Source organism: Sapajus apella, unplaced genomic scaffold (genome assembly GCF_009761245.1).
Source record: "Sapajus apella isolate SASKATOON/1434 unplaced genomic scaffold, GSC_monkey_1.0 scaffold74, whole genome shotgun sequence".
In the NCBI taxonomy this organism is placed as follows: Eukaryota; Metazoa; Chordata; class Mammalia; order Primates; family Cebidae; genus Sapajus; species Sapajus apella.
In genome coordinates, this window is record NW_022437014.1 from 5,071,949 (window position 1) to 5,086,757 (window position 14,809).

General features: G+C 41.1%; 1 protein-coding gene across 1 annotated transcript in view; it reads right to left on the reverse strand.

Moving 5' to 3' along the window:
- The window catches only part of GCH1 (GTP cyclohydrolase 1), a 50,805-nt gene that overhangs the window by 23,855 nt on the left and 12,141 nt on the right, over window positions 1-14,809 (reverse strand). Inside the window, exon 2 of the mRNA XM_032251121.1 lies at window positions 383-492. Within this exon, the coding sequence (XP_032107012.1) occupies window positions 383-492 (110 nt within the window). The remainder of the gene's footprint in view (window positions 1-382; window positions 493-14,809) is intronic.

Consider the following 14,809-nt stretch of genomic DNA (forward strand, 5'->3'; position numbering starts at 1 on the left):
TTTGTATTTTTAGTAGAGATGGGGTATCACCACGTTAGCCAGACTGGTCTCAAACTCCTGACCTCAGTTGATCTACTCGCCTCAGCCTCCCAAAGTGCTAGGATTACAGGCGTGAGCCACCACACCCAGCCTTAACCTCATTACTGTAACCTATTAACATGGCATTTAACATGAAAGGCTTGGCCTGAGGGCCTTCTGCTACTTTGGTTTTTGCTTTTTAAGTTTCAAGTTATTAGTGAGGTTAATAAAGAATAACCACGTATGTTTAATTATAGATACGGGATATCAGGAATTGGCAGCTAAAAATTTTAAATATAATTATTCTGACTGAAAAAAATTCATTATGTTTAAAATCGCTGGCAAACAACAAAGAGAACCTTACCTTTCCAACAAATGGAACCAGATGATGCTCACACATGGAAAACATGTCTATGTCCTTCACTATCACCATCTCGTCATGATCTTCATCAAATATAGCATCATTTAGGACATCTGAAATCAGAGGCTTGCTTTAGTAACATTTCCAGTTTTACAGAAAGGTACAATTGAAAAGCTACTATGGATAAATATGAATAGTCAGTCAACATAAACAAATGTTAATCCTCCCGAAAATATTAAGGGAATACAAATTAAAACTAGACATTTTTCCTTATCAAAGTAGCAAAGTCTTTTTCTTGAAGTTACATTTAAAATTTTTTGATACAGTGTTACAGTGTTAATGCAAGATTATGAACATATTTGCAGTATGGAAGAGAAGGGAAAAGGGAGGGAGGAAAGGAAAAATTATACCAAAATAAAACAGTAGCTATTTCTGGCAGTAGAAATAAGCCACTTTCACTTTCTTCCTTACATTTTCTTCTACTTTATATTTTGTTTATAATCAATATGTAAAAAACCATATCTGAGAAAAAAACTAATCCTTAGCCCTCTGACTTCCGAGGCCAGATACAAACACTTGTAAACTTGACCTCTATTATCAATTCCCCAAGTAATTTTCTACATTTGTAAAGTGTTCTATATATTGTAAGCTAGCATCAGACTTAGCCTAAACAGTTGCCTTCCTAAGGAAATAAGTCCTATAGTTTGTGTGTGTATGCCTTTCTAGGTAGGCTTTGGAAGATGAGCAGTGTCTTAAGCTATAGACTCTGGCACATCCGGCCAGACATACAATATATATTTTGAAAAAATTATTTTTAAAAATTGCACTGACTTAGCCTCAACTATGCTATCTGCAAAGGGGAAGATTAATTAGATGATGCCTAAGAGAGTTCTGAGCTCCCTAACATTCTGTGACTGCAAGGACATCCTGTCCTGGATGCTGAAAAGGGAGAGAGGGAAACAAGACACAATCCCCACCAATCATAATATAGCCAAGGTATTGATAATAGGTTGGTACCCAAACAACATTGTAGGTAAACGCCCTATGATATGGGACTTCTTCAGCTATATTGTCAAATAAGAAAAGCAGCTACAAAGAAATAAAGTAGGATCTCATTTTTGGAAAATAAATATATAGAGAGAAAAAAATTGCACTGATACATAGACAGCTTAGCAGATTAGGTACATCAAGACACCTAGCTGTGTAATTTCAAGGATTTGGGGGATATGCAATATACATAGTAGAATTAGAGAATGAAAGGGATGCATTAGAGCTTTGCACCTACAGCTCTTTCCCCTCAGAATGGCAGGCGGCTAAGTGAGTCACAGGAAGATGGACAAATGCCACCCACACTCCCTGACCTTCTGCGGCTCCACTGCTACTAGAATAGGGGGCTCACAGAGACTGAGTCATTATGTAAACCATAGTTATCACCCCAAGTCAGGCTATTCAAAGATACATTTGACTGTGTCGTAGAAAAGTCACTAATGTGGTCAAGAAGAGTGAACATGGCAGGGTTAGACACACACAGACAAACAGACACCCCTGGTAGAAGTGGCTGAGAAGATCCCAGGAGAAAAAGACTCAGTGTCACTAATTAAGAGAGTGTTTCTTCTCCCAAAGCATTTTTCTATTCTGAATATTCTGTCCCACCTTCAGTAATATTTCTGAAAGAAAACCAAAAATAGATCCTAAACGTTTCCAAAAGTTTCTTGGATTTCTCCCCAAGATTTTAATGTGGTATTATTGCCACATATAGCTTACTAAAATCTTTAGTCAGACAAGAAATATTCCTGGAAGGAAAAACAAACCAAAAAAAAATGTCTTAAAGAAAAAAGCAAGAGAGAATCATCAAATATAGGAAGGATTTGTTTTCTCTGGCAAAGAATCAGAGCGTTTCCATCCTAAGCTCTGATGACAACCATATGGCCCAAGTTAAAGTCAGCCCTCTAGGCAGGCAAAGTGAAGATCTGGCTCCAGGCCGGGCACGGTGGCTCATGCCTGTAATCCCAGCACTTTGGGAGGTCAAGGTGTGTGGATCACCTAAGGTTAGGTGTTCAAGACCAGCCTGGCCAACATGGTGAAACCCCATCTCTACTGAAAATACAAAAATAAGCCAGGCATGGTAGTGCACACCTGTAGTCCCAGCTACTCAGGAAGCTGAGACAGAAGAATCATTTGAACCTGGGAGGCCAGGGCTGCAGTGAGCCAAGATCATGTCATTACACTCTCCATCGGAAAAAAAAAAAAAAAAAAATCCGGCTCCATCACTTACTAGTTATTAGGTCTTCGACAAGGTACTCTGTACTTCAATCTTCTTGGCTATAAAATGAACATAAATAAAGTGCCTGCTTCACAGGGTGTCATGAGGATTAAATGGGCACATGTGTTTAGAACTATGCAGGCGGAGCAAGTGCTAGTTATTGTTATCACTATTATTATTACAATTAAGATTGAGGGAGTTACAAAGCTATGTATCTCCCATGCACATCGAGGTACATCAAAATTTAAAAAGCAATAATTTGCCTTAACAGAGTACCGAAAAGGAAAAATAGTAATTTAGTGGAGAAACCTGGCAGAGGCTACCTTAACCAAGGGATCAAGGTTAACTTTGCCAGTAACAGGACATACTGACATCAGGTAGCTCCTGATAAGGCACAATGAGAAGAGCACATCACCTCTGTGGTACTCTTCCCAAAAATCCATAACTGCAGCCTAATCATCAAATTGAGGGCACAAAATACCTAAACGAGTACTCTTAGAAAGCATCAGGCCAGGCACAATGGCTCACACCTGTAATCCCAGTGCTTTGGTAGGGCAAGGCAAGAGGATCACTTGAGCCCAGGATTCTGATTCTCAGACCAGCCTGGGTAACACTGCAATATCCCATCTCTACAAAAAATTAAAAAAAAAAAAAATTAGCCAGGCATGACAGCACACTTCTGTAGTCATAGCTACTCAGGAGGCTAAGGCAGGAACATCACTTAAGCCCAGGAGTTTGAGGCTATAATGAGTTATGATTGCACCACTCCACTCCAACCACGGTGACAGAGCAAGATCCTGTCTCCATTTTTTAAATGTTTAAAAATTAAAAGAAAAATAAAATAAGGCATCAAAGTCATGAAAGACACAGAAAGACTAAGGAATTGTCAGATTATAGGAGACTAGAGAAATGACAAGGAAAATCTGAATAAAGTCTATAGTTTAGATAATAGTATTATACCAGTATTACTTTTTAAAATAAAGTCTGTTGTTATTACTATTTTTTTTAGAGATGGAGTCTTGCTATGTTGCTCAGGGTAGTCTTAAACTCTAGGGCTCAAGCCACCCTCCCAACTTGGCCTCCCAAGTAGCTTGGACTACAGGCATGCACCACTGCCTGGCTGCAATATTAATTTCATTTATTAAATGTTGATAATTGTACCATGGCCACGTGAGATGTTAAACATCAGGAGAAAGTGTGGAAAGGGTGTATGAAAATGAAAACTCTATTATATTTGTAATTATTCTGTAAGTCAGTTTAAAATTGTTTCAAAATAAAAAGTTTTTGTTTTTCTTTTTTTTTTGAGACAGAGTTTCGCTCTTGTTGCCCAGGCTGGAGTCCAATGGCACAATCTCAGCTCACCGCAACCTCTACCTCCCGGGTTCAGGCGATTCTCCTGCCTCAGCCTCCCAAGTAGCTGGGATTACAGGCATGCACCACCACACCTGGCTAATTTTGTATTTTTAATAGAGATGGGGTTTCTCCATGTTGGTCAGGCTGGTCTCAAACTCCCCACCTCAGGTGATCCGACCAACTCAGCCTCCCAAAGTGCTAGGATTACAGGTGTAAGCCACCACTCCCGGCCCAAAAAAAAGTTTTCTTTTTTTTTTTTTGAGACGGAGTTTCGCTCTTGTTACCCAGGCTGGAGTGCAATGGCGCGATCTCGGCTCACCGCAACCTCCGCCTCCCGGGTTCAGGCAATTCTCCTGCCCCAGCCTCCTGAGTCGCTGGGATTACAGGCACATGCCACCATGCCCAGCTAATTTTTTTTTGTATTTTTAGTAGAGACGGGGTTTCATCATGTTGACCAGGATGGTCTCGATCTCTTGACCTCGTGATCCACCCGCCTCGGCCTCCCACAGTGCTGGGATTACAGGCTTGAGCCACCGTGCCCGGCCCAAAAAAAAGTTTTCTAAAAAGCAAAAGAACAATGTCCATCAACTGGAATGTATAAACAATCGAGTACACCTAGCAATAAGATGGAATGAATTACTGATACATGCAATAACATGGTTTGAGTCTCCAAAGCACACTACAGTGTGAAAGAAGACATCCATAGGCAGAGGAGACTACCTGTGTTCCAGAAAAGACAAAACTATAGTGACAGAAGGCAGACAGGTGGCTTACCAGTGCCAGAGAGGTGGCAGAGTGGACTTCACTGCAAAAAAAAAAAAAAAAAAAAAAAGGAAGAAACTTTTTTGGGTGATGGAAACAGTTCATATCTTCACTGTATGGGTGGCTATATGTAACTGTATATATTTGTTAAAATTTGCATTGTACATATAAAGTAGGTAAATTCTATAGAAGGTAAGTTACACCTTAATAAAGCTAACTTCAAACATAATTTTTAGGCTGGGTGAGGTGGCTCGCATCTGTAATCCTAGCACTTTGGGAGGCCAAGGTGAGAAGATTGCTAGAGAGCAGGAGTTCAAGACCAGACTGGCCAACCTAGTCAGACCCTGTTTTTACAAAAAAAAAAAAAAAAAAAAAAAAAAGAAATTTAAAGTATTGCATGGTGGCATGTGCCTACTATACTCCTATCTATTCAGGTGGCTGAAGCAGGAGGAGCCCTTGAATGCAGGATAGAAGTTTCAGGCTCCAGTGAGCTATGACTGCACCACTGCATTCCAGGCCGGGTAAGAGAACAAGACCCTGTCTCTAAAAATCACAGTAGTAATAATAATTTTTTAAATTGTAGTATAGTATGTAACCTTTTGTGTAATGAAAGTGGAAGGAGATATTAACATATACATACATGTATATGCTTATCTGTAAAAAGAAATGGTGGAAGGATCAATTTAAAAGCTAGTAAAAATGATCACCTATAAAGTACTAACAGAAGAGGACAGAAGTGTTATGGATGAAAGGGAAACATCTTTGAATATAATTTGTTATATAGTTTTCACCTTGGCATCATGTAAATGTTTTACATACCAAAATAAAACTAAATCAGAGAGAGAGAGAGAACTTAGTGATCCTCATACAGCTAAATGCTTCTTGTGATAATGGAACACTAATATGTTGCCTATATTCAATTTTATTAAAATGAACCTAGACTATAAGCTTGACCTAGCCAAACCATTTTCTTCAGTAATAAAGTTTCCCTGCTGTATTTACTTATGCTTTGCTCCAACATATCTAAAAGTTACCATCTGTAGATAGTAGGAACAGTACACTATCATATAGTTTTAATTTCCTGCCTGTTATCAGCAGCAAGAAGGTAACCCTGGAAACGGAGATTTAAGGCACTCTGTTTCCTACTGTTGGCCATAACCACAAACAAACCAAAGCAGCATCTGCAAGTGAAAGGTGTGTTTATAACACCACAACACAATGTCAGTTTTCAGGTATGCATTTCTAATGTCATTCATAATTAAGCAGTGTCAACAAATAACACTGCTGGGTAACATCCCTCAAGTATTTAGTCTGCCAGGACTCTTTCCTGAAAGTATAATAAGACAGGCCCACAATACAAGCCCAGTGCTTATTTGCTTTTTTTTTTTTTTGAAACAGGGTCTCCCTCTGTTGCCCAGGCTGGAACGCAGTGGTGCAATCTCAGCTCACTGCAACTCTACCTCCTGGGCTCAGGTGATCCTCCCACCTCAGCCTCCTGAGTAGCTGGGATTACAGGCTCAAGCCACCATGCCTGGCTAATTTTTGCATTTTTTTGCAGAGATGGGGTTTCTTCATGTAGCCCAAGCTGGTCTCAAACTTCTGAGCTCAAGAGATCTGTGAGCCTTGGCCTCCCTAAGTGCTGGGATTACAGGTTTGAGCCACCGTGCCTGGCCCCCAAGTGCTTATTTAAGCATCCTTCGAAACAGGGGTTTCCAGACTCCCCCAGTGGGCCTGTTAAGACACAAATCTCTAGGCCCCACCCATAGGGTTTCTGTTTCAGGTGGTCTGGGTAGACGTGAGAATTTGCATTACTAACAAGTTCCCAGAAGATCCTGATGCTTCAGGTCTAAGAATCAGAATGCCCCTGGTTTGAACTATTCCCTGTTTTGTGGTACTACATAGAACCTTTCATCTCTTCAAAATGTGCCTCCTCAAACACATAGTTATATATTTAAGGACAAACAAACCTGTTTCTGCTAGGGAGAAAGTGAGGGAAAAGTAAAAGGAAACCCTGGGAAAGATTTCCTCCAAAGGAAATTTCCGTCCAATGGAGTTCCCTTTGAATGCACGATGTAGGAATTAATGCTGTCCGGGATATCTGGTGATCATCACCAACAACTGCAGCTATCGGAGGAAGCTGGAATTTACACCGGATGCATCTTCCTGGAAGAACAGCGTTAAAAGACAGTGGAAGATGACTTGGAACATTTGAGTATGCATCCATCCTAAAGAATAGAAAAGAGCTAATGGAGTCTGCCTACTGGTTTAGAATTAAAAGAAGACAGAGAGAAGTGCCTAGGGCATCACGCCTCTTTGCTTTTGCCTGGAATTAAATCAACTCGAGGTCTAACAAAGAAGCCTATCCTGATTTGGTGGAGAATGGTCCAGACCTTTGTAGTACCATCTAACATCAGAGCTGCCTCCACCAACATACAGCCTGTATTTCATCATGCCTACTCCCATGATTATTTGTGCTCACGTCCCCCAAACACACTGGGCTATAAGCTGCTGGGTTAAGCATTGTATCTTAAGGCTTTGGAGTTTCTAAGCAGTTCCCTGTAATGCCATGCACAACACTGGAGTTACACATAGATCCTCCATGTTTATCCAATTAATATGTTTGACTTTACTTATGATTCACTCTTTTTCAAGACAAGGTCTTATTCTGTCACCTAGGCTGGAGTGCAGCAGTGCAATCCCAGCTCATTGCAGCCTCCATCTCCCAGACACAAGCAATCCTCCCACCTTGGCCTCCCCAGTAGCTGGGACTACAGGTGTGTGCCACCACATCCAGCTAATTTTTTTATTTTTTGTAGAGACAAGGTTTCATTATATTGCCCAGACTGATCTTGAACTTCTCGGCTCAAGAAATCCTCCTACCTCAGGCTCCCAAAGTGCTAGAATTATAGGTGTGAGCCGCAACGCTGGACCAAGTCAATTCCTTAAAATACATTTTTAAATGAAGGGACGGACCCCAGAGAAATTCATGTAGCCAAGGAACATAAGAATTTTCAGCTGGCCACAGTGGTTCACACCTGTAATCCCAGCACTTTGGGAGGCCAAGGCAGTTGGATCAATTGAGGCCAGGAGTTTGAGACCAGCCTGGCCAACATAGTGAAAACCCATCTCTTCTAAAAATACAAAAATTAGCTGAGTGTGGTAGCATATACCTGTAGTCTCAGCTGCCTGGGAGGCTGAGGCACAAGAATCACTTGAACCTGGGAGGTGAAGGTTGCAGTGAGTCCAGATCAAACCACTGCATTCCAGCCTGGGCAAGAGAGCAATAGCCTGTCCAAAAAAAAAAAAAAAAAAAAAGTCACCGCACTCTTGTGGGTAACAGCAAAAATAGAGAAGTATGAATCCGAAGAGTAATTACCCAGTATGGGTAAACTCACAATAAAATATGACCCCCATTGAAAACCCATTGCAGGTTAAGGACCCAAAAAAAAAAAAAAAAAATACAACTCAGAAATGAAAGTGAGTAAATTTGGGCTGCATTTCTAAATCCTTAAAAGGATATTCAGTGTAACAAGCATGTGGCAGAAAGATATGTGGAGTATGAGCCATTAAAATTAAGTGGAAACAATGTTACCTGTTGTTTGTAAACATACAGAGAAAATGAAAGTATAAAAATAGACATAAAAGTGGCTCACGTTACCTCTGTAGTGAGATGATAACTGGATCAGGAAGTAGTAACTAGGAAGCGTAAACTAATATTAAGATTTGTTAAAACCCGATGCATTCTGATTAAACTGGTTCTTCATACCATCTTGTATATTTGGGACATTTCATTAATAAAAATGTTTTTAAAATTAAGGTGTTCAAACACAGGCTGGCATTTTGTTTTTTCCCGTTAAAAAAAAACAAAAAAAAAAACCACCATTAAAAAGTAGGTTACCTTTGCATGGAGGGGCTAAGGGAGGAGGGCAAGGAGGAATACGCAAGAAGCTGCAAACTCCTTCAAAACCCTCCCTAAATCACACCCTGCAACTCAAAATCTTCTGCCCTGAAGATGGCATTAAGATGTTTTGCTTTCTACTGCCTGTTTGAAAAAATTATCCTACAAGTAAGAGCAATGTTAAAACAAATTCAAAGAGAGAAAAAAAAAAAAAAAATCCCACTCTCTGCTTTCACTTTCATCATGAGTATACCTCTTGTTAGAGCTTCCAACACTCACAGCTTTTTGCGCTTAGCAAGACAGAGTTTGGAAAACTTGGCCAAAATAAGCATGAACCCAAACATTCCACAGACTGACACAATGGCGGAAACTAAGACGACTAGACAACCAGTCACACCATCTGCTGGAGTGCGCAGAGCTGCTGCACAGCTTTGATATGCTCCACAAACTTATTTCATAAACTGTAGTTTTGTCAGCAGGAAAGACCTAATGCATTGCATTTCAATAGCTTTGGCTATATAAGTAAAAGTTTGGTTATTTTGGAAATTTTCACTCCCTTCATCTTTGGCAAAGACAAATTCATATGTTGCTCTTAGCTATTAAAATATAGCCAAAGCTATTGAAATAGATGTTCTCAGCTGCCCTCAAAATAGTACTGACATGCATGTTTCCTTCAGCCAACCCAGTACTGGTGAGCTATTCTCATCCTCTCAGCCAGCCTTGTCACGAACACTACGTTTCTTGGCAAGAGTTCAAGTTTTCACTGCTCCTCATTACAACAGTAATATTCATGGAAGTTTATCGGTAAGATGTAGAAATAATGAAATGAGAAAGTGAAAGCACATATACTCTCTCCACCCAGATGCAATTACTTTACTGGCTCTTAGGGGAACCACATACACAGTGGTTCAAGATGTAGAATGGTAAAGCACAAGGAATGCAAAGAGTCCAGAGACCCAAGTTCTAGTGCAAGCTTTGTGCCGATTGTGTGACCTGGGCTTCAGTGTCCTCAGTTAAGAGGATGATAGAAGAGAAGCTCAACACGACTCCCAGGGTCCTGGTTTGCACAACTCAGGGGTGTTGGACACTGATGCCAAATTACAAGTTCCCCTTCTGTCCCACTGCTCAGCTTTTGAGATGTCCATGGCAGTGGCCAGGGCCTCTCTGTACTGAGGTAAGGGGAAAGTACCTGTTTTAAACTGTTTAGATTTATTCCTGGACAAAACTGAAGGCTGCCAATCATGTACCTTATTATTAACTCTCAAAGTTATCCAAGCCAAAAAATTCTCCTTTCTGGTCTCAGTTTACTACTCTGAATATTTCTGGTAGACCAAAATTAGAGGCTTAAAAGCTATCTAAGGAATCAAAACAGCGTATTCAAGGAATCATTTTTAAACACACACACACACACTTGCCAAATTTAGTTTTTTAAATGGATAATTTTGTGTATCTTTCACAATCCAGCTGTTAAACCGAAAATGGAATTTACAAAACAGATGGTGATAACAAGGTCTGGTTCACAGCAGTTCTAAAGAGAAAAACACACCAATCTGATTAAACTATCCATTTGCTTCAAAAGCCTCTAATAGGCTCATCCCTTATCATCCTACATTGACTTATACCATGAGATTTCATACAGATGGATGTTATGAAACCATCTGTAATCCCATCCAAATAAGTACCATCAGAGTGCGCACGCCACCACCATTAGTGACAGATGAAGAGATAGATAAGGGATCATCTTTCAGAACAGGAGTTCCCAAATACAGCCAATCATAGGGAGCTTTGGAAAATACAGCGTCCCAAGCCACCCAGCAAAAATCTGATTTACTGTGTGTATTGATGAATCCAGGATAAGTCTCTTTAAAATCTAAGTGATTCTGATGACCGGCTGGGGTGGCAGCATACAGGCTTGAGGGCTGAGGGTACATGAGGGTTAAAAACAGACCCACTGCTGGCCCAAATTTGCTGTGTGGCAAGGCCAAACAGTGGGCAATTTCCCACTATAACCCTCACTACAATCACCATGGCATTCCTGTGGAACACCATGAGGCCTGTGCACAGCCGGATGGAGCAGTGGTGGGGTGGCGGCAGAAACAAGGAGTAAACTGCAGCCAACTCTACCTAAAGACGGTGGGGCAGGAAAGACCCACGTAAAGGACCCACCGCCTTTACTTTTTGCTGAAGCAAATTTTAGAAATTTGTGAGGACCTCACGTCAGAAAGCTGTACCCACCTCCTAGAAAAATATCACTCAAGAAACCAGCTGCATCCTACAGCTAACTCACTAGAAATCAGTGTCTCGGGTAACACAATCAAGTTTTCATAGTTCTGAGCTGAACACAAATCTATCAAACCATGACCTCAAGCAATTCGAGATCTTCAGAAATAAGAAAGCTGGGTGTAAAAATATTTAGAGAATGACAAATATTCTGATAGTTCACATAAAGGAAAACTTGCAGGCTGAGAGAAAACAATGTGATTCTATTGAAGATTAAAATTTTACCCAGGCCTAAAGGTTGAGTAGAAGGAAAGGTGGAGAGGTTCCTAGAAAGGAGAAGGAAGAAAAGTACCAATTAAGATAAAATATAGAAGTAGGAAACAAAAGGAAAAAAGCCAGCAGGGGTCTATGCATGGAACAGAAACCAGATTCCCCTCTATCTCAGAGCATTTTTCTTTTTCTTTTTAAGGTTACACAGTAATTCACTGAGTGCCTCCTCTCTCTGCCCTTGCAGTCTCTAGGTCGCTCTTTCCGCTTGGAGATTTTGCAAACAAGCCCCAGGAAGGTGGCTGGGGCAGGGGTGAAACACACTGCTTGATGAGACCCATAAGGTGGCTGTAACCATCTTCCACATACTGCAAGAATATGGCCAGCAGATCCAGCTCCTCATACAATGCCTCCACCTGGGCAACCCTCTCAGTCTCCCTCTGCCTTTAATTCTCCTTCAGGATCTCATGCTGTCCTGGAGTGGCCCGTTGCAGACAACGAACTGTCGCTCAGCTGCATTTGTTGTCATTTGTTGTCCTGGATGTCAGTAAAAACTCTGCTGGTGGTGACACTGGGGTCCCCAAAGAGGTCAAGGTAATCATCCTGAATCTGAAGGAACTCTCAATTCCAGCAGGATCTTCCTGTCATTGGCCTGCTCTGGCCCGCTCTTTCTCCCTATTGAAGTTTGCCATAGACATGGCTGCAGCTTCAGGAAGGTATGAGTAGAAAGCTGTTTTATACTTAACAGTAGATCTGCACCTCTTTTCAGTGAATCTGTCAAGATCCACATTGCCCTAGGGAGCTGTGCTGAGGTCCAGGGTCTGCCTGATCTCAGTCTAATAGGAACTCTGCAGGAAGTGCTCTATCAAGTTCCGGTAATGAGCTTCGACAGGTGATAGATATACGCTTCCAGAAGCATAGCATCATTGATGGCATCCAAACCTACACCTGGCTTCTGATACAAGCAGATCTGTCCCCCGCAAGTGAGGGACAAATCCATGATGTCATCTGCCACCAGGAAGAAAGCTTGCAGCACCAGGCATGGTGGCTCACGCCTATAATCCCAGTACTTTGGGAGGCCAAGGCAGGTGGATCACCTGAGGTCAGGAGTTCAAGACCAGCCTGGCCAACATGGCAAAAACCCTGTCTCTACCAAAAATACAAAAATTAGCTGGGTGTGGTGGAATGTGGCTGTAGTCCTGGCTACTCTGGAGACTGAGGCACAAGAATCACTTGAACCCAGAAGGCAGAAGTTGCAATGAGCCAACACTGTGCCACTATACTCCATCCTGGGCAACAGAGTGAGACTCTATTTTTTTAAAAAACCAAGGCAAGCTTGCAGCAATTCCACACAGCAGCCCAGTGAGGACCTGCGGAAGACTATCGGCATCCTGTTTCCTGGGCTCTGCCAGCTCCTGGAATGCTACTAGCACCATCAAACCCTAGTGGTACTTGTCTGCAGTAGCAGTGTACTCCAGGACGTCTTGGAGCCAGGTAGCAGCACCTCCTATCTCTGGGTGTCCCAGCTCACAGGAGAAGTGCTGGATAAAATCCTGCTTTTCTTGGGCATAAACATCTGGATTTCTGGGCTCCACTCATTTGGTTCCTGGATGTGAGTTCCTGCTTGAACAGCATTTTTCAAATTTAAGTTGACATTTAGTTTGTGATTTCTTTCAAGCCTTACCACAACTCTGCATTAATCAAAACCAGTTATTGTCCCCGCTTTACAGATGAGGAAATGGATACTGTCATTTGGAAACAATAGCTGACTGCTGAAGAAAAGCCAACCAGCTGGTGGGAGAGCTAGATTTTGACCCATCTTCTGACTCCAGACCAGAGCCTAATTCTTGGGCTGAATTTAACCTACTAAAAGTATGGACTGAAGGGGAGAGCTCCCCTTCAACAAACACGCGTCAGGGGTTACCGTAGGTTGAAGTCAGCCCAGAGCCTGCCATTTCACGCTGGTTTAAGGGTAGACAAGGCCCAGAGCTGATGGAAGCAAAAGAAGACAGCAAATCTGATTTTTTAAAAGAAAAGTAAAATCAGTTATAAACATAGGAGTTGAAGGAGAGGAAAAGGTCAAACCTGTCAGCCAGGAGAGCAGATCACAAAGAGTGGTCTAATGTCCAGAGACTGCCAGAGCCAAGGTGGGCACATCGGTCACTAAATACTGTTTCACCAACTATTTATTTGGCTTATATGAGGAAAAATTCAGAAATTTAATGCTACATTGACCTTTACCTTTTGAAATCAAACTGGAAGAATTTCAGGGGAAAAGAAAATCCCATTAAATCTTTGAACTAATAAAAAAAGCATTTTTTAAAAAAGGAACTTCTCTAGAGAAGTTTATCCTAGAAAACCAGTGAAACAGTGTTTTTAAAAACCAATTACAAGTCTTTAAATCTTCAAGATCCAAATACTTAGTGCCTCCCAGTTGTGAGAGTGCATGAAGTACACAGCATTCCTGCTAAAAATGTTTTCCACAAATTTAGTGAGGTCTTTAGACCTGACTTGCAGTTAGGAAGAATATGGGAGATAGGGAAGTTAAACGAAAACCAGAAAAAATAATCATACAAATCACAATGGTGAAATACCTTACAAGACAACCGACCTCTCTGATAAGGCAGTGGCAGGGGTTGGGGTGGTGGGCGCTATTCCTGATTAAAACATGATCATCAAATGCAAATGTAAGAACCTTGAGTGGGTCCTCAGTAGAAAAAATCATTAGTAAAAGACACATGAGACACCTGGGGAAATGTAAATACATATTAGGTATTAGATGATATGAAGGAATGAAAAGTTAATTTTACTACGGATGGTGTAAATTATTATGAAAAACAACTTTTAGGGTGGCATTTTACCTCTAAATATGTGTCTCTGATTTACTATCAGTAAAAGAATAAACTATGCTAACATGGCAGAATGTTAGTTTTCAATCTAGGTGGCAAGTATATAGTGTCCATTATATAATTTTGGCTACTTTTACGTTTGAAGGTTTTACATAATAAAAAATTAAAGTTTAAAACTACATGATAGCAAGAGTGAATATTAGTTTTCTTGGTATTATTATTCTACCCAACCACTCCTTTTCTAGTTTATATGAAGCTTTATTAACAAACTAAAACTTCAAGCACTACTAAAACTAACAACTGGTTAGTCTTTTGGTAGAAGCAACAATATCCTTGGGGGAGGGGGATGTCTTTAAATAAAGGCTCTGTCTAATCAAAGGAAACCACAGATCTCAAGAACATTTAGATAAGAAACCTTTTCAAAAATCTGCATCATAAGAAAAAAGAGAGAGACCTGTTACTATAGAAACTATTTGCAGGGCTTGACCATTTCAAGGGAAAACAGCACCTCTAGCAAGGAAAGGAGGCTGAAGAGCTGGCTAGGGCCTTGCATGTCAGCTGCTGGAAGTCAATAGAGTGAGCAATGACAATTCTGACAGACACACCCATGCTCAGAGACCTTGGCATGAAAATTCAACTCCTAGTCCTACTGCCTCTCCCTTCAGACCAGACCCACAAAGGTCGAGTGACTTGCCTACCTAAGTTCATAAACCAGTTAGCACGGATGTGGATGCTATGACTAGCCCAGGCTAGTTGTTCTTCCCCATACAGCAGGACAAATCTTTGTTGACATAGTAAACTAGTTTAAGAAACACAAA